This window comes from Scyliorhinus torazame, chromosome 3, assembly GCF_047496885.1.
Source record: "Scyliorhinus torazame isolate Kashiwa2021f chromosome 3, sScyTor2.1, whole genome shotgun sequence".
NCBI lineage: Eukaryota > Metazoa > Chordata > Chondrichthyes > Carcharhiniformes > Scyliorhinidae > Scyliorhinus > Scyliorhinus torazame.
Window position 1 is genome coordinate 109,209,937 of NC_092709.1, and position 20,830 is coordinate 109,230,766.

General features: G+C 49.4%; 1 protein-coding gene across 4 annotated transcripts in view; it reads left to right on the forward strand.

The window, feature by feature from the left end:
• Positions 1-13,522, forward strand: part of ttc29 (tetratricopeptide repeat domain 29) — an 830,052-nt gene extending 816,530 nt beyond the window's left edge. For 3 of the 4 annotated variants that reach the window (XM_072496097.1, XM_072496098.1, XM_072496100.1), the window contains exon 15: positions 12,680-13,522. In XM_072496097.1, coding sequence (XP_072352198.1) covers positions 12,680-12,759 — 80 coding nt within the window. In that variant the 3' untranslated portion in view covers positions 12,760-13,522. The remainder of the gene's footprint in view (positions 1-12,679) is intronic. The other variant, XM_072496099.1, reaches the window with a different exon arrangement.
• The last annotated feature ends 7,308 nt before the right edge of the window (positions 13,523-20,830 follow it).

Sequence of the window (20,830 nt, forward strand, 5' to 3'; positions counted from 1 at the left end):
CATAAAACTCTACATAGCAGAATAAGGCAGCTCATGCCATAGAAAGGGGGTGTGCTTGAGCTTTCCCCGACGATCCTGCAATATGAAGGAAGAACTCTCAGAACATGCATTGCTGTAGAGGCCCAGTTTGCAAGTCCAGAGGCATAAATGCAGAGGTCTGGTGCAAGGTAAGAAAATAGAAGTGGAGTGTCAATCCGACAGTGATTACTACTTTTTGTACGATTCAGAATCACAATTGTGGCAACATTTTTAAAGAGAACTTCCTAATTTGACATTTTTATATTAATGTTCAGTGTACTGCTATGACATTAAGAATAATTTGCATGCAGTCCTTTAAAAAATGGATGTGCGATTTCTGGTGTTCTGTCTTATTTTCAAGTTTTTTGCACTTAGAAAGATTCTGTTGAGCTGCAGGTCCCGAGTACATTGATGAATGAGAGTATAGCTTATCTCACTTATTAGCCACTTTCTCCCAGTGGGAAATGTGAGATTGGATTTCGCCACGCAATGCCTCAGGCAGGGTACAGTAGAAACCAAATAAATACTGCCTTAGGCCCTAAAGGGAGAAGTTGAATAGAATGTGGAATAATCTTTTCTTTATAAATCTCATTGGTTATATTTAACTCTAATGCTTTAGTTAAAATATTATTTGCATATATGTGCGGATAAATATTATTGATAGGTCTAAATCATCAATAGAGAAATTGGTTAATACATCCCTTTCAATGCCATGCTTTTTTGTCTTTGTGCTGATATATAACATTTCAGATGTGGTTGTGTCTAAAATGAATCAATGGCCTTGATATTACAGGCAGGGGCTGGAAGGATGTATGGTAGTGGATGGCAAACCTAGCAGGACCAGGGATGTAAATACTCTACCGATCTTAAAGAAATGGCGTAATTTAAATGAATCTTTACAGAGTCCTCCTGACAATGAATCCAAGTAACTGCCTGACCAGTGAGCGAATGTGAGCATCTCGTGGCAGGATTTGTGTGAACACTCCTGAAAAGTCAGTGGAGGATGGAAGACCCTGGCAGGGATTGGTGACGGGATGTGAGAGGGGGTTTTGCAGCTAGCCCCCAGCAGTAGGGATGAGGATGGGGCACAGGATTTATCAAAGATGGGCAGGTATAGGTAGCCTGCTGCAAGGGAGGATAAGTCTTCTTTGTGAGGCCCTCATAAGTTCTCTTGTAAAATTGTAGCATAGTGGCAGCACAGATGGAGGTCATTCAACTTGTTGGACTGAATTTTGTACTATGTGCACAGAGTGCTGGCTGAGACGAGAAAGCCTGCGTGCAGTTCTCCAGCTGCATAGCTGGGTGTTATCTCCAGATATTCTGGCACTCTGCAGAGAAAATATGGATGCATGTTTTTTCCCGTCATGCTGGCGGGGGCGGGGTGGGGTGGGACCTCATAGAGATCAGGGTACCCTTTTCACTCCCTCCACTGATACTCCTAAAAGTACCAGGAAACCCTGTCCCCATAAGCACAAGGGCAATCCCCCCCCCCCCAATAAGCAACTTCCCCACCCACACATAAGGGGAACCCACCCCAGAACGGAGCTCTCCATAGGGCAGTGCCAAGTTGGCACTGCTGGATTGGCACTAGGGTGCCAGGGAGCAGTGCCAGAGTACTGCCCAGGTATGGCCCTCTTCCCCTGGGGCTATGCTTACCTTTGCGCCTTGACGGGTTCCACTTAACTGCTTCATGTTTTACAAAAGCAGTTGTAAACCTCACCGATGTGACATCATTCGGCAAGAGGGGAATTCTTAATGTGGGGTGAACATATGGCAAGGAAGCCCCTTAAGTAGATGGAAATGGATTTAAATGGGGCCCCCGCCTTTTCTGGGAGGGAACCTCGCTATGTCCCCCGAGAGGGGTGGGCAAAATCAGAGAATGAGAGCTCGCCAGTGAGATGCTTGTTTCATGGTAGAGGCAGCAGGGTCGGCAACGCCAACCCTGCTTCATTATTATTGGGTGACGAATGTGGACAAGGGGCGGCGGTGGTGGGAAGGAGAAGGGGTAGAATGGGCTAAGATGGAGGAAGAATCTTGTACGGTGTCTAGTTTGAGGGTTATGGTGATGGCAGCGTTGCCAATGGCTCCGAGTAGGTATTCAGGGAGCCCGGTGGTGCAGTCCATGGTGAAGATATGGGGCAGGATTCTCCATTTCAGGAGCTACATCCCCACGCCATTATGAAAACTGGTATTTTACACCAGGAAAACTGCCGTCAAAAGGCCACAGATTCAGAGCCTTGCAGGTGGCTATCAGGCAGCTGTCGTGGAGCTCGCAGCTCAGCTGCAGCTACGGCCTGCCGCGCCTCCGGATCAGAGGCCGTGCCCTCGATCAGCCGCTCGCCCGACCCGGACTGCCCACACAAAAAAATCCCGGTCCCGAATGAGCCGCCCCCCCCCCCCCCCCCCCCCGCCTTCCAATCGACCCTCCCCCGGCTGTGCGGCCCCAAACTGAGTCCGCAGTCGCCACGCGGGTATCACGAACGGTGGGACCATGATCTACGCCGTTGGGAATTCGCCCAGTCAGGGGCGGAGAATAGCAGGGCGGACCTCGGGCAATGGCCTTAGGTGGTGGATAATCGGCACGTACCCCGCTTTTCGGGGGGCGGTGAATCACTGAACCGGTGCCAGTCCCGATTTCATGCGGGAAACTGGATTCTCCGCCCTGTCGCTGAACGCGATTTTGGCGTCTGGATGTGGAGAATCCAGCCCATGGAATCAGTTGAGGAGGCATTTTAGGGTGGAAGGGATGTTGGTGCTAATTCCATTGTACGAGAATCATGGGTTTGTGCCGGGGGGGTGGACAGTGTATACAAGAGGTGCCGGGAAGTGGGGCCGGTCAAGGTGAGTGACCTGTATTTGGAGGAAGGGTTCGCCAGTCTGGAGGAGCTAAGGGAGAGGGTAGAGCTGCCGAGGGGGAGTGAGTTCAGGTATCTACAGGTTATGGACTTTGCACGAAAGGTCTGGAAGGGGTTCCTAGGTTTCCAGGATACACCCTGCAGGAGCGACTGATGCTTCCGGATGTGGAAGGGGAGGGAGGAATTGGGGATATATACAAGTGGCTGGGAGAGCGGGGAGGCAAGCGGGTGGTGAAAATCAAAGAGAAATAGGAAGCGGAGGTGGGAGAGGAGATCAATTGGGGAGTATGGAGTGAGGCACTGCGTAGGGTAAACGGGACCTCCTCTTGTGCAAGGATGAGCCTGATACAGTTTAAGGTGATGCACAGGGTGCATATGACTCGGGCGAGAATGAGTGGGTTCTTTCAGAGGTTAGCAGAAGAGTGTGAGAGGTATGGGCAGGGGGCCAGCGAATCACTCGCACATGTTTTGGGGATGCAAAAAATTGGGAAGATTCTGGCCGTGAGTGTTCGCGGTCTTAGCCAGGATAGTGGAGGAGGATGTGGACCCGGACCCTTTGGTGCCGATATTTGGGTTTTCAGAGAAGCCGGAGCTCATGGAGTGGAGGAAGGCCGATGTTGTGGCCTTCGCCTCTCTGATTGCATGGCGGCGGCGAATATAAGTTGTTGATAAATTAAAATATAGCATTAACATGCTAAAGACTTTGGTTCTGTTGCTATTATTGTTGTTTTTACATAAAATACCCTTAGATTCTGTCAATGAAATTGCTTGTGAGCCATCCAAAGACTGTGATGGTTGTATTTGGAACTGATAATCTGATGCATTCAATGACGTTTTCGAGCCACATTTATGCCTATCTGCAGGGCATGATTTCAGTTCCTCAAGTGGGTCCATAAAATAGTAGTAGTAGTTATGAATGAAGTAATGGCCACCAAAATACCCACTGAAGCTTCCTCTGGTGGTACACATTGGTACCAATGATATCGGAAGAAAAAGGGATGAGGTCCAGGAAGCAGAATTTAGGGAGCTAGGAAGTAGATTAAAAAACATGACCCAGAAGTTAGCAATCTTTGGATTATTTCTGGTGCCAATTGCTAGTGTGTATAGAAATAGGAGGTTAGTCCATGGCTGGAGAAATGGTGCAGGGGGGGAGGGCTTTTTTCTGGGACATTGGGACCAGTTTTGGGGACGGTGAAACCTCTATAAGGCAGACAGTTTGCACCTGAACCGAAATGGGATCAGTGTCCTTGCAGAGAGGTTTGCTAGTGCTGTTGGGGAGAGTTTAAACTAACTTGGCAGGGGGCTGAGATCCTGAAAGAAGGTTCAGCAGGGAGAGATGCACAGTCAAAACTAGAAGACATCAAGTGAGTCAGGAAAGCATAGAATCTCTCGACCAATAAAGTCACAAGGGAGTTTGGGAAGATTGGATGGTATTTAGTTTAATGCAAGGAGTCTGACGAACAAGGCAGATGCGTTGAGGGCACAAATTGAAACATGGAAGTACGATTCCATTGCTGTCACTGGGGACATGGTTGAGAGAGGGGCAAGATTGGCAGCTCAATATTCCAGGATATAGGATCGTCAGGGAAGGAGGTAAAAGAGGAGGGGGTGTTGCAATTTTGATCAAGGGATCAATTATAGCAGTAAGGAGGTACGACATCTTTGAAGGCTCTTCAAATAAAGCCATATGGATCAAACTAAAAAATCAAAAAGGAGCAATCACATTGCTGGGAGAGTTCTATAGGCCCTCTAACATTCCGAGAAGAATAGAACAGCAGGTATGTGGGCAAATTGCAGAGAAGTGTAAAAGTAATAGGGTAGTGATAGTGGGGATTTCAACTTGCCCAACATTAATTGGAGTAATCATACTGTGAAAGGTTTGGAGGGAGTGGAATTCTTAAAATGCATTCAGGATAAATGTTTAAACCAGTAATGAAAAGGTCCTATAAAAGAGGTCCTGGACTTAATTGTGGTTAACAAAGTCAGGCAGGTGGTTGAAATATCAGTGGGGAAGCAATTTGCAGACAGTGATCATAACCATTAGATTCAAGATTGTTATGGAAAACGACAAGGATGGGCCTGAAATCCAAGTTCTAAACTGGGGGAAGGCCAATTTTAATAAGATCAGATATAAATTGGCCAGAGTGGACTGGAAGCAGTCACTTTTAGGTTAACCTGTGATGGAACAGTGAGACTCATTCAAGAAGGAAATAGGGAGATTACAGGGCCAACATGTTCCAATCAAGAAAAAGGGTGGGACCAATAAATCTAGTGAACCCTGGATATCGAGGAATATACAGCATTGGATAAGGAGAAAAAGGGAGACTTGTGGCACATATCGAGGGTTCAAAACAGCAAAAAGCCCTAGAGGCGCAGAGAATGTGCAAGAGGAAACTCAAAAAGGAAATTAGAAAAAATAAAGGAGACATGAAGGGATGCTGGCAGGCAAAATAAAGGAAAATCCTAAATTATTTTACAAGTACATTAGGGATAAGAGGATAACTAGAGAAAGAGTAGGACCCATTTAGGACCACAGTGGGAATTTGGGTGTAGAGCTGGAGGACATAGGTAGGGTTCTAAGTGAATACTTTGTGTCAGTGTTCACTAGTGAGAGGGACAGTGTGGGTATAGAAATCAGGGAGAAGGGCTGTGATAAAATTAAAGAAATTAACATAGTCAGAGACGAGGTTCTGAATGATCTGTTATGCTTAAAAGTAGACAAGCTGCCAGGGCCAGATGAAGTATATCCCAGGCTGATGAGTAAGGCAAGGGAGGAAATAGCAGAGGTGCTGGCAATAATTTTCAATCCCTCTCTGGCCACAGGAGGGGCCGGAGGACTGGAGGATAGCCAATGTGGTCCCATTATTCAAGAAGGGAGGAAAGGAGAAACCAGGAAACTACAGGCCAGTCAGTCTAACCTCACTGGTGGAGAAATTATTTGAAGCAATTCTGCGAGTCATTTGGAGAGGCAGGGATTAATCAAGAACAGTCAGCATGGTTTTGTTAAGGGGAGGTCATGTCTGACCAACTTGATTGAATTTTTCGAAGAGGTGACCAGGTGTGCAGATGAGGGCAATACATTCGACATACTCTATTGAGACTTCAGCAAGGCTTTTGATAAGGTTCCACATGAGAGACCGATAGCAAAGGCAAGAGCCCAGGGGATCCAAGGAAATTTGGCTAATTGGATGCAGAATTGGCTGAGTGGCAAGAAGCAGAGGGTGAGGGTCAAGGTGTGTTTTTCTGATTGGAAGCCTATGTCCACTGAGGTCCCACAGGGATCAGTGCTGGGACCTTGCTGCTTGTGCTTTGTATAGATGATTCAGACATGAATGCAGGAGGGTTGATCAGTAAGTTTGTGGATGATACAATAATTGGTGGGGTGATAAATAGTGAGGATAGCCTTAGATTACTGGAGGATTTAGATGGACTGGTCAGATGGGCTGATCAGTGGCAAATGGAATTCAATCTGGATAAGTGTGAGGTGATGCACTTGGGCAGGACAAACAAGACAAGGCAACACACAATAATCGGCAGGACTTTGGGAAGCACTGAGGATCAGAGGAACCATGGTGTGCATGTTCACCGGTCCCTTAAGGTAGTAGAGCAGATAGATACAGTGATTAAGAAGGTATATGGTGTACTTGCTTTACTAGCTGAGGCATGGAGTTTAAGGGCAGGGAGGTTATGCTTGTACTGTATAAAACATTGGTTAGGCCACAGTTAGAATATTGTGTACAGTTCTGGAATCGACATTATAGGAAGGATATGATAGCACTTGAAAGGGTGCAGAGGAGATTTACCAGGATGTTTCCTGGACTGGTAAGTTTTAGTTATGAGGAGAGATTGGATAAACTGAGGTTGTTTCCTTGGAGCAGAGGAAACTGAGGTGGAAATGATTGAGATGTATAAAATTATGAGATGCATAGATACAGTAGACAGGAAGAAACTTTTCCCTTTGGTGGAGAGATCAATGACCAAGGACATAGATTTAAGGTAAGGGCAGGAGGTTTAGAGGGAAATTGAGGAAAAACCTTTTTACCCAGAGAGTGTTGGGAGTCTGGAACTTGCTGCCTGAAAGAGTGGTGGAGATAGAGACCCTCATAACATTGTGATGCCAAGGCATACAAGATGATGGGCCCACTGTTGGAAAATGGGATTAGAATACTTAGGTGGCTTTTTTTGACCGGCGCAGACACGATGGGCTGAAGGGCGTTTTCTATAACTCAAATTTTACTCTCCCCTCAAGGGGTGGGTTGGCAAGTGGCAGTGTAAAATTGGGCACCAAGTCAGCAGCATTATACATGTCATCTACCCACTCCCACATTTACCCACAGCAGGGAGGGTATGCAGCAACCAAATTACCTATTTTCGGCCATTTAAGGGCCTCCTCCTGCCACCACTGGGAGCTGCTCAATGATCCTTGAGTGGAAACATGGATGACCCAGGAATGGGGGAAAGCCAGTGATCCTGGAGAGAGGAGATTGGTGATCCTGGAGTGAGGAGATTGGTGACTCTGGAGTGAGGAGATTGGTGATCCTGGAGTGAGGAGATTGGTGATCCTGGAGTGAGAAGATTAGTGACCCTGGAGTGAGGAGATTGGTGACTCTGTAGTGAGGAGATTGGTGATCCTGGAGTGAGAAGATTAGTGATCCTGGAGTGAGGAGATTGGTGATCCTGGAATGAGGAGATTGGTGATCCTGGAGTGGGAAGATTAGTGATCCTGGATTGAGGAGATTGGAGATCCTGGAGTGAGGAGATTGGTGACTCTGGAGTGAGGAGATTGGTGATCCTGGAGTGAGAAGATTAGTGATCCTGGAGTGAGGAGATTGGTGATCCTGGAATGAGGAGATTGGTGATCCTGGAGTGGGAAGATTAGTGATCCTGGAGTGAGGAGATTGGTGACTCTGGAATGAGGAGATTGGTGATCCTGGAGTGAGGAGATTGGTGATCCTGGAGTGAGGAGATTGGTGATCCTGTAGTGAGAAAATTGGTGATCCAGGAGTGAGGAGATTGGTGATCCTGGAGTGAGGAGGTTGGTGATCTTGGAGTGAGGATATTGGTGACCCTGGAGTGAGGAGATTGGTGATCTTGAAGTGAGAGCAGGTCAGTGATTCAGGAGTGAGGAGATTGGTGACCCTGGAGTGAGGAGATTGGTGATCTGGGAGTGAGGAGATTGGTGATCCTGGAGTGAGGAGATTGGTGATCCTGGAGTGAGGAGATTGGTGATCCTGTAGTGAGAAAATTGGTGATCCAGGAGTGAGGAGATTGGTGATCCTGGAGTGAGGAGATTGGTGATCCTGGAGTGAGGAGATTGTTGATCATGGAGTGAGGAGATTGGTGATCTGGGAGTGAGGAGATTGGTGATCCTGGAGTGAGGAGATTGATGATCATGGTGTGAGGAGATTGGTGATCCTGGAGTGAGGAAATTGGTGATCCTGGAGTGAGGAGATTGATGATCATGCAGTGAGGAGATTGGTGATCCTGGAGTGAGGAGATTGATGATCATGGTGTGAGGAGATTGGTGATCCTGGAGTGAGGAAATTGGTGATCCTGGAGTGAGGAGATTGATGATCATGGAGTGAGGAGATTGGTGATCTGGGAGTGAGGAGATTGGTGATCCTGGAGTGAGGAATTTGGTGATCCAGGAGTGAGGTGATTGGTGATCTGGGAGTGAGAAGTTTGGCAATCCTGGAGTGAGAGCAGGATAGTGATCCTGGAGTGGGGAGATTGGTGATCCTGGAGTGAGGAGATTGGCGATCCTGGAGTGAGGAGTTTGGTGATCCAGGAGTCAGGAGATTGGTGATCTGGGAGTGAGGAGATTGGCGATCCTGGAGTGAGGAGATTGGTGATCCTGGAGTGAGGAGATTGGTGATCTGGGAGTGAGGAGATTGGCGATCCTGGAGTGAGAGCAGGATAGTGATCCTGGAGTGAGGAGATTGGTGATCTGGGAGTGAGGAGATTGGCGATCCTGGAGTGAGAAAATTAGTGATCTGGGAGTGAGGAGATTGGTGATTCAGGAGTGAGGAGATTGGTGATCTGGGAGTGAGGAGATTGGCGATCCTGGAGTGAGAGCAGGATAGTGATCCTGTAGTGAGGAGATTGGTGATCTAGGAGTGAGGAGATTGGTGATCCTGGAGTGAGAAGATTAGTGATCTGGGAGTGAGGAGATTGGTGATTCAGGAGTGAGGAGATTGGTGATCTGGGAGTGAGGAGATTGGCGATCCTGGAGTGAGAGCAGGATAGTGATCCTGGAGTGAGGAGATTGGTGATCCTGGAGCGAGGAGATTGGTGATCCTGGAGTGAGGAGATTGCCGATCCTGGAGTGAGGAGTTTAGTGATCCTGGAGTGAGGAGATTGGTGATCTGGGAGTGAGGAGATTGGTGATCCTGGAGTGAGAAGATTAGTGATCTGGGAGTGAGGAGATTGGTGATCCTGGAGTGAGGAGATTGGTGATCCTGGAGTGAGGAGATTGGTGATTCATGAGTGAGGAGATTGGTGATCTGGGAGTGAGGCGATTGGCGATCCTGGAGTGAGAGCAGGATAGTGATCCAGGAGTGAGGAGATTGGTGATCCTGGAGTGAGGAGGTTGGTGATCTTGGAGTGAGGATATTGGTGACCCTGGAGTGAGGAGATTGGTGATCTTGAAGTGAGAGCAGGTCAGTGATTCAGGAGTGAGGAGATTGGTGACCCTGGAGTGAGGAGATTGGTGATCCTGGAGTGAGGAGATTGATGATCATGGAGTGAGGAGATTGGTGATCTGGGAGTGAGGAGATTGGTGATCCTGGAGTGAGGAGATTGATGATCATGGTGTGAGGAGATTGGTGATCCTGGAGTGAGGAAATTGGTGATCCTGGAGTGAGGAGATTGATGATCATGGAGTGAGGAGATTGGTGATCTGGGAGTGAGGAGATTGGTGATCCTGGAGTGAGGAGATTGATGATCATGGTGTGAGGAGATTGGTGATCCTGGAGTGAGGAAATTGGTGATCCTGGAGTGAGGAGATTGATGATCATGGAGTGAGGAGATTGGTGATCTGGGAGTGAGGAGATTGGTGATCCTGGAGTGAGGAATTTGGTGATCCAGGAGTGAGGTGATTGGTGATCTGGGAGTGAGGAGTTTGGCAATCCTGGAGTGAGAGCAGGATAGTGATCCTGGAGTGGGGAGATTGGTGATCCTGGAGTGAGGAGATTGGCGATCCTGGAGTGAGGAGTTTGGTGATCCAGGAGTGAGGAGATTGGTGATCTGGGAGTGAGGAGATTGGCGATCCTGGAGTGAGGAGATTGGTGATCCTGGAGTGAGGAGATTGGTGATCTGGGAGTGAGGAGATTGGCGATCCTGGAGTGAGAGCAGGATAGTGATCCTGGAGTGAGGAGATTGGTGATCTGGGAGTGAGGAGATTGGCGATCCTGGAGTGAGAAAATTAGTGATCTGGGAGTGAGGAGATTGGTGATTCAGGAGTGAGCAGATTGGTGATCTGGGAGTGAGGAGATTGGCGATCCTGGAGTGAGAGCAGGATAGTGATCCTGTAGTGAGGAGATTGGTGATCTAGGAGTGAGGAGATTGGTGATCCTGGAGTGAGAAGATTAGTGATCTGGGAGTGAGGAGATTGGTGATTCAGGAGTGAGGAGATTGGTGATCTGGGAGTGAGGAGATTGGCGATCCTGGAGTGAGAGCTGGATAGTGATCCTGGAGTGAGGAGATTGGTGATCCTGGAGCGAGGAGATTGGTGATCCTGGAGTGAGGAGATTGGCGATCCTGGAGTGAGGAGTTTGGTGATCCTGGAGTGAGGAGATTGGTGATCTGGGAGTGAGGAGATTGGTGATCCTGGAGTGAGAAGATTAGTGATCTGGGAGTGAGGAGATTGGTGATCCTGGAGTAAGGAGATTGGTGATCCTGGAGTGAGGAGATTGGTGATTCATGAGTGAGGAGATTGGTGATCTGGGAGTGAGGAGATTGGCGATCCTGGAGTGAGAGCAGGATAGTGATCCTGGAGTGAGGTGATTGGTGATCCTGGAGTGAGGAGATTGCCGATCCTGGAATGAGGAGGTTGGTGATCCTGGAGTGAGGAGATTGACGATCCTGGAGTGAGGAGGTTGGTGATCCTGGAGTGAGGAGATTGACGATCCTGGAGTGAGGAGTTTGGTGATCCAGGAGTGAGTAGATTGGCGATCCTGGAGTGAGAGCAGGATAGTGATCCTGGAGTGAGGGGATTGGTGATCCTGGAGTGAGGAGATTGGTGATCCTCGAGTGAGGAGTTTGGTGATCCTGGAGTGAGGAGATTGGTGATCTGGGAGTGAGGAGATTGGCGATCCTGGAGTGAGAGCAGGATAGTGATCCTGGAGTGAGGAGATTGGTGATCCTGGAGTGAGGAGATTGGTGATCCTGGAGTGAGGAGATTGGCGATCCTGGAGTGAGGAGTTTGGTGATCCTGGAGTGAGGAGTTTGGTGATCCAGGAGTGAGGAGTTTGGTGATCCAGGAGTGAGGAGATTGGCTATCCTGGAGTGAGGAGATTGACGATCCTGGAGTGAGGAGTTTGGTGATATAGGAGTGAGGAGATTGGTGATCTGGGAGTGAGGAGATTGGCGATCCTGGAGTGAGAGCAGGATAGTGATCCTGGAGTGAGGAGATTGGTGATCCTGGAGTGAGGAGATTGGTGATCCAGGAGTGAGGAGATTGGTGATCTGGGAGTGAGGAGTTTGGTGATCCTGGAGTGAGCAGATTGGTGATCCTGGAGTGAGGAGATTGGTGATCCTTGTGTGATGAGATTGGTGATCTGGGAGTGAGGAGTTTGGTGATCCTGGAGTGAGGAGATTGGTGATCCTGGAGTGAGGAGATTGGTGATCCTGGAGTGAGGAGATTGGTGATCTGGGAGTGAGGAGTTTGGTGATCCTGGAGTGAGGAGATTGGCAATCCTGGAGTGAGGAGTTTGGTAATCCAGGAGTGAGGAGATTGGTGATCCAGGAGTGAGGCGATTGGCGATCTTGGAGTGAGGAGTTTGGTGATCCAGGAGTGAGGAGATTGGTGATCTGGGAGTGAGGAGATTGGCGATCCTGGAGTGAGAGCAGGATAGTGATCCTGGAGTGAGGAGATTTTGATCCAGGAGTGAGGAGATTAGTGGTCCTGGGGTGAGAACAGGTCAGTAGTCCTGGAGTGAGGAAGTTGGTGATCCAGGAGTGGGGAGGTTGGTGATCTGGATTGAGAGCAGGTCAGTGATCCAGGAGTGAGGAGATTGGTGATCCTGGAGTTGGGAGGTTGATGATCCTGAAGAGGGAAAAGGAATGATCCTGGAGCAGTGGCAAGTGAGTGAACCTGGGGGTGAGGAAGACAATATGGATGTTGGGAAGTAGATTTGCTTTGCGAGGTTGGAGATCATAGAGAAACACTCTTACTTCCCCGGCCCCCATAAGCAGTGCTAGAAAGGCACTCATCTCTTCCATGTGGTAGTCTTGGCTTCCCTTTCGGTCCAGATTTCCTGAGGCTGGGAAACTCAGCTGGCTAGAATTGTTGGTTTTGAAGAGACATAATCTGAGCCATGCAGCATCATTATTCTATTTAAATGGCCAACTCGCCTCCTGAATATGACTGGCTGCCCACACCCCGCCCTGCCTCTATTGAAACTGGAAGTGGGCAGGATGAGGCAGGCTGGGATTTGGTTTCAGGTTTTTTTTCTATTCTTGCATTCCACCCAACCCAAGCCGATCTGCTTTCAAGGGTTGAAGTTGCCTCTTATGTGTACAATGTTAGAATCTTTGTTTGTGTTCAAGCACCATGAAGTGATTCTGAACTATATTGATTTTCTCAGCAGATGTTGCAACAGTCAAGAAAATTTCCAAAGAACCAACTGTGGACGTGGAGATAAACAGTGATGAAAATCAGCCCTAAATAAAGGAAAACCTGCAAAAACTATAAAACAAATTCATGTTTTTCTCAGTAGCAACACTCTTTTTCAGACGGAATTCATAAGGAATCAGTTAAAGTATCCTTAGGAGAACCGAAACAACTATAAGGATTCTTTAATTTTACCAGCAATTGTATTCATGGTAATGAATGTGCTCAAATGTTGTCTTATATTCTAAAGTTTTTACCAAGTGAAATCATGACTGATATACCCAAATATTTCTGTTTTAACCTTGTGTATGTACTTGTTTTCAATTAATGTCTTATGGTGTTCTAACTTGCACAGATTATTGTTGAAAATTTCTTTTATCAATGCAGCAATCTTAAATGTTTTCCATATATGAATCATAAATTAAACATCATGCATCATTGTTAACAAATTGCTCCAGAATAATTTTGAGATGAGTTATGCAAAGAGAACCTTCAAATTGATTACACATCCAAAAGTAATGAGTTGTACGAATAAGTTTAGGAACCGGTTCCTCCTTAGATATTTTTCAACCACAGTTATCTGTATTTCTAACCAATTGCAATATGATGTGTGTGGCTCTCTCTTGCCATATTTGATAATCCATATATGCTGTTAAAATATCTGTTTTCAAATCAGTTTAGAATTTGAACTACTCTGGTGTTGTTAGTGAAAATAATGTGTATTGTTAATCAGCTGATGTCTCAATCAATAAGTATAGATCTGAAAAAGAGTTTTCATGCTTGGAATAGAAATAAATTAAGAACTCCATGAAAATAACTCTGCTTTGAACTGGTGCTGTAGAGCTTGAGCGCTCTTGTCCTGAAAACAAACATGAATATATTGCCAGATACACCATAGTTGTTCTGACCTCTACATTCTTAACATAATCCATTCAGCTCATTTAAATATGTCTGTACTGAATTCTCCTGGCGCCCAGAACCTACCGGCCATGCCTGAGACCTCGCCAGGACACCGATTAGTACACAAATGTGGGCCAGACATAACGGCGTCTGTAGAGATCTCCCAGGCCACTGGAGACCCCCAAGTGGTTGGGCATTGGGCAGAGTTGCACACCGGCACTCACGCTGGCACCTGCACACTACCAGGGTGCCCAGGTGGCACTGCCAGGCTGGCAGGGGCACTGTCAGACTGACATGGGCACTGCCAGGGTGCCAGGCTGGCAGTGCCCAGGTTGCCCATGCCAGGGGTTAGGCCCAGGGTGCCTTTCCCATAAGAGGTGGGGTGAGGGGGGCTCGAGGACCCCGGAAGAGATAAGTTGGGTACAGTGGGGAGGGGGGGTCTGGATGCCGCGGTGAGGTAGTTGAGCCGGGTTGAAATTATTTGTTCTTGAGATGTGGCGAAGCAATGGATTTGGGACATATCTTGTTGCTCTGCATGCATTGAGAGCCAAACACTTAGGGTGGAATTTAACGGAGGCTTTCGGAGTAGAAAGCTAAGTGGATATGTGAAAGAATCACACAGAAGGCACTGTTTCGGAAGTCCACACCGGGAACTCTGGGCTGCATTATGCTCGTGACGGGGAGGTAGCCTGGGCACCCTGGCAGTGTGCAGGTGCCAGCGTGAGTGCCGGTGTGCAACTCTGCCCAATGCCCGACCACCTGGGGGTTTCCAGTGGCCTGGGAGATCTCTACAGACGCCGTTATGACTGGTCCACTTTGTGTACTAATCGGTGTCCTGGCGAGGTCTCTCAGGCATGGCCGGTAGGTTCTGCACGCCAGGAAAATTCTGTGCAGACATATTTAAATGAGCTGAATGGATTATGTAACAAGGTAGTGATGCTGCATGGTCTTTAACACCCTCACTGGCACAATGCCCCTCTTCGGGCAGAGGCCTCACCAGTGACACTATCAGCTAGCCCACCCCTCAAGACCACCAGCTGTCTCCAAGCCCTGCCTGCCCACCAAGCCCCTGCTCCCATCCACCCTGCCCCCGGTCAGGTTCACAACTTGTGTGTCACACCCAGGCCCACATCACACTGCTCCTAAGCTCCCAGCAGATGCATACTTCTCTCATTCACCTCCATCTGTAGGACCTGTCCATGCACAAGCCTCTAAGCATGGAGGTGATTGGTGGCGCACAGTGATCTTTTCCACCACACAACCAGTTGCCACCCTGCTGGTGGGATAACAGCCGTCCACCCAGTGAGGAGACCCACAGTAGACCCCACTGGAGGATACAAGGCAGGTTGTGGCAGCCACCGGTACCCCTGTTGACAGGGATGTGTGATTCCCCGCACAGAGGCTCCCCACACAGGCCTGGTGCCACTCACTGATGGGGACAGAGGTGCAATGTATTGAGGGGGCCAGGTGAGGGGTGGATGTGTTGACTGTGGCACTGCAATACAACTCAGGCTGGGCAAGGGAATACTCACCTTGCTAACATTTCTGTCTCGTTCCCCCCCCCCCCACCCCCCCACTCCTGCAGAGAATGAATTTTAGAGTACAGCCAGCAATGCTTGCTAGCCACCTGGCTGCAGCTGCCGTTGCAGATGCATGAAGGCTGGAGGAGCAGGGCCAGCTCAGGGAAGACCTTGCACAAGAGGAGCCTATCCCAGAAGAGCAGGGGCCAACTGGTCAGGCTCAGGAACTGGCCATCCAACAGGCTGAGGAGGAGATACGAAGCAGGCACTGCGTTAAGTCACATATACACTGTTGATGCCTGTCCTTCGAAGAGCTGCCGGACAGCATGCGCTGCCAATGACTTCCACTAACCAGTGGGAATTGTGTGCCACCTGTGCCAGATGGTGGCGCACCTGCGCCGCGGGGATTTGGAGGAGGACACCCACTCCCGGTGGCCGATCGCCCTGAACCTTAATGCCTCTGGATCATCCCAGCGGGACCTGTCTGGGATCTCACCGACGTCTGCACACCGGTGCACCTGTGATGTGACAAATGCCCCATGCAACTCGTGCATCGGACTATATAACATGCAATCTGGACCAAGCCCACCAGGATGCTCGGGCAGCAGGATTCGCCGCCATCACTGGCATTACCCGTGTCTGGAGGTGATTGATGGAATGCATTCCCCCGCTCTGAGCACCAGTTTATCAAGGGGTGCCTTTCATCAATAAGAAGGGGTTCCACTCCCTGAATGTGCAATTGGTGTGCGACCACCAACTGCACATCATGCACGTCTGTGCCGATACCCAGGAAGTGTGCACATCGCATACATCCTGATGCATTCTGAGGTTCCCGGCACCTTTGAGGCGCTCCCTCTTGTAAGGGGTTGGCCCTTGGGCGACAAGGGCCAATGTTGTTCCTTTGTTTAAGAAGGGTAGCATGGATAATCCAGGGAACTACAGGCCGGTGAGCCTTACGTCAGTGGTAGGGAAATTACTGTAGAGAATTCTTCGAGCCAGGATCTACTCCCATTTGGAAGCAAATGGACGTATTAGCGAGAGGCAGCATGGTTTTGTGAAGGGGAAGTCATGTCTCACTAACTTGATAGAGTTTTTTGAGGAGGTCACAAAGACAATTGATGCAGGTAGGGCAGTGGATGTTGCCTATCTGGACTTCAGTAAGGCCTTTGACAAGGTCCCTCATGCAGACTGGTGAAGTCACACGGGATCAGCGTTGAGATGGCAAGATGGATACAGAACTGGCTAGGTCATAGAAGGCAGAGAGTAGCAATAGAAGGATGCTTTTCTAATTGGAGGGCTGTGACCAGTGATGTTCCACAGGGATCAGTGCTGGGACCTTTGCTGTTTGTAGTATATATAAATGACTTGGAGGAAAATGTAACTGGTCTGATCAGTAAGTTTGCGGACAACACAAAGGTTGGTGGAATTGCGGATAGCAATGAGGACTGTCAGAGGATACAGCAGGATTTAGATCATTTGGAGACTTGGGCGGAGGGATGGCAGATGGAGTTTAATCCGGACAAATGTGAGGTAATGCATTTTGGAAGGTCTAATGCAGGTAGTGACTATACAGTGAATGGTAGAACCCTCAAGAATATTGACAGTCAGAGAGATCTAGGTGTACAGGTCCCCAGGTCACTGAAAGGGGCAACACAGGTGGAGAAGGTAGTCAAGAAGGCATACGGCATGCTTGCCTTCATTGGCCGGGGCATTGAGTATAAGAATTGGCAAGTCATGTTGCAGCTGTATAGAACCATAGTTAGGCCACACTTGGAGTATAGTGTTCAATTCTGGTTGCCACACTACCAGAAGGATGTGGAGGCTTTAGAGAGGGTGCAGAAGAGATTTACCAGGATGTTGCCTGGTATGGAGGGCATTAGCTATGAGGAGAGGTTGAATAAACTCAATTTGTTGTCACTGGAACGACGGAGGTTGAGGGGCGACCTGATAGAGGTCTACAAAATTATGAGGGGCAGAGACAGGGTGGATAGTCAGAGACTTTCCCAGGGTAGAGGGGTCAATTACTAGGGGGCATGGGTTTAAGGTGCAGAGGCAAGGTTTAGAGGAGATGGACGAGGCATGTTTTTTACACAGGGGGTAGTGTGTGCCTGGAACCCGCTGCCGGAGGAGGTGGTGGGAGCAGGGACAATAGTGACATTTAAGGGGCATCTTGACAAATACATGAAAAGGATGGGAATAGAGGGATACAGACCCCAGAAGTGTAGAAGATTTTAGTTTAGATGGGCAGCATGGTCGGCACAGCTTGGAGGACCGAAGGGCCTGATCCTGTTCTGTACTTTTCTTTATTCTTTGTTCTTTGTTCTTTTCCACATTGTATTCCATCTGCCACTCTCCTAGCCTGCACAAGTGTGGTAGTCACCACTGTTGTATTATATTGCATATACTGCACTGCATACAAGGGTATTACGGTAAGGCCCCTGTACTACAGGTACAGGGGTAGATCCCTGTCTGCTGGCTCCGCCCAGTAGGCGGAGTATAAATGTGTGTGCTCTCCAAGCTGCAGCCATTTCAGCAACAGCTGTAGGAGGCCACATATCTCTGTGTAATAAAGCCTCGATTACTCGCTACTCTCGTCTCGTCGTAATTGATTGTGCATCACCAAGTCCCAACACTACTGTCCCTCTACAGATCTTTGTATCATCTGCAAACTTAGCAACAGTGTCTTCAGTTCCTTCTTCCCGATCATTAAAATATATTGTGAATAGTTGTGGTCTCAACATCAACCCCTGAGGCACACCACTAGTCATCGGATTACAGGCACATGGGAAGATATGTGCCTTTAATTACTGAATTTTCTTCCTCAAATTCTATGCACCCCTTTCTCTTCATTTAAAAGGGTTACCCACTCAAGTCATGGCTAATGGCCCCTGTGCGGAGGCCCCAGACCGGTGCAGAGACCCTTTATAACGATGCCCATGCATCAACCAGGCGAGTCATTGAGCGGTGCAGCAACTTACTGAAGATGCGCTTCCGATACCTGGACCACTCTGGTGGGGCTCTCCAATATAGCCCCAAGAGGGACTCGAGCATTGTGCTGGCCTATTGCATCCTGCAGAACATCACACAGCAGGCGGGTGAAATGGTGGAGGAGGAGGAAGAGCGCAAGGCCTCATCTGACAAGGAGGGTGAGGAGGGTGTCCAGAATGAACCGAGTATGCAGCCCGGGCTGGCAGGGTATGGCTGCCAACATGTGATCCAGGCCCCCCAGACACATGGGACAGCCTCATCACATCCTGATTTGCCAACTGAGGGGCCTGGTCACCTGCAGTTCCACTGGCCTATACAACCCCTCCATTCCCCCTTACCCCTTCCCCACTTTAAAATGAAACCCCCTTCCCCACAAACGCTCACCCCTTATATGTCCCTCAGTCCTTCACTCCACCTTCCCTGTCCCTCAACTTTCACTCACCTTCCCCCTAGCATGCCACTCCTTCCCACTACCACAGCTCACCCTCCAAGGGTCTTACCAACACCACCACGGGTGTTGGCCCCGGGTTGGCAGTATCAGCGGGTCATGTCCACAGGACAGAGGTGATGATGATTTGCTGTGAGATGAGCTCTGGTGCTCCTCATTGTCTGACAAAGTCTGGCTCCTGCCTTTAGGATCACATGCCGGGTGATCGCTGTATGTGAGATGGCCACTCCATCTCATGGAATGGGTGGGGGGGATTCGGGAGACGATAAACAGTTAGGGCTCACTCACTGGGTAAGCTGTCATACAAGGAGGGCTCAGACCTCTGCCCCATGGCCTGCCACTTCTCTCTGAGAGTGGCACCATGTGGGACGTTCATGTAACCCCTAACTAACACCTATGTGCTACACCCGTGCCAACTCAAGTGTCTCTAACTTCCTTAGTTTACTTGGCCTATCGCTCGTTCTGGGTGTAACCCCAGTCAGCGCATCGGAAGTGGAGGCGGTCTGCTGCCTGTCTCGTCCTCTGACCTGTGATGACTTGGCGGCCGTACTTTGGAGGGCCTAGGCTTCGATGGGCCCGGTTGACCTTCAAGTGTCACAGGTGATGACCTGCCACCCTGTTCTGCTTGCTGCCTGTCAGATGCACCAGTGTCAGGCAGGGGGATTCAAAGGGCTAAGGTGTTCCAGCACCTGCCCTGCAGGAGGCACAGGAATGGGCCCCTTCCCTTCCTCCCTCCTCAGGGTGCTCAATGGCCAGTGGGCTACCTCATGGGATGGAGGGGAGGCCAGAGTGAACTCCGGAAGCACCACTGTCACCTGGCACTGCCAGTCCTGGAGGCCTGCTCTCATTTGAGCTCATGTGAGCCATGGTCTCGATTCCCTCAGCCATGGAGCAGTGAGACTGGGACATGTCCCTCAGCAGGTGAGACATAGAATCATGGAATCTCTTCAGTGCAGAAGGAGACTATTAGTCCCATCAAGTCTGCACCGACCTTCCGAAAAAGTACCCTGCCGAGACTCACACCCCCACCCTATCCCCATAACCCCACCTAACCTGCACATCTTTGGACATTAAGGGGCAATTTAGCATGGCCAATCCATCTAGCCGGCACATCTTTGTATGTGGGAGGAAACTGGAGCGCCCGGAGGAAAACTACACAGATACTGGGAGAAGTTCAAACTCTACATAGTCACCCAAGGCCGGAATTGAATCCGGGTCCCTGGTGCTGAGGAGGCAGTGCTAACCACTGTGCCATCATACCACCCTCACTGCCTCTGTCATCTCTTTTATTGCTTCACTCTGTGCCTGTGTCATGTCCTTCTGTGACTGGTTAAGGTCAGTCGGAATGGTAAATGCTCTCGATGCCCTCTAACATGACCCGTTGTGAATGAGCCAAGTTCTGGAGCACCGCAGCAATGTCCATGTGGGCCTGGTGCATGCCTGTCTGTGACTGGGCTCCCCTTTCTGCACCTCAGCCATCAACTGCACAATGTGTCCAAAGCCTTGGACATCTTGACCCATGGCTCTGACTTCTTATCCCAAGCCTTCCACTGCAGACGCCACCCGTTCAGTGTTGGTCTGGGTACCACGCATTGAGACACCATCTCCTGCACCTGAAGGCAGTAGGACTCCTCCGGCTCAACCCAAAGGCACTAGAAAGTTGCTGACAACCCCTCCTGTAAATCCTGGCTCTGTGTAGGCATCTCTACCAGTGATGGGATCATACTTTCCAGAAGCGCGATGCCTGCCCGGTTTCCTGGGATCGGGCAGCCCTCCGACCGCCCACTTCCTCAGGTATCTCTGCCTCCACCTGATGTGCTGCAGCATTTGTGAAGTGCACCAAAAGGAGACCCAGGAGCCTCTTCATTAAAATACCCACCGAGATGAAAGTCTCTGCAATGGTGGAGGGTGTAGGTGTCAGCAGTGATGAGAAGTCGGTGTCTTCCCTGGATTGGTGCTGTGGGGTGCGCTGGAGATGTGGCTGCGGCGGCAGACCCCGGACGGCCCCGCCTCTTCTGATGGTGATCCTGCAAGACAAAAGAGGGTGAGATCTTGGGATGGACTGGTCAGTGGGAGAGGGGTGACTCACTCGCTATTGGGACATCAGCATTGCATTGGGTTCTCGCTTGGTTGACACACACTGACCCCCATGTCAGCCACTGCCACTTCCTCAGCCTCGACCGTTAGTTGTATTGCCCTCTCCTCTACAGGGGTTTGGACACACAGGTCAGGGGTGTCCCCTCCGGATTTTGCCGCTCTCATCTGTTAT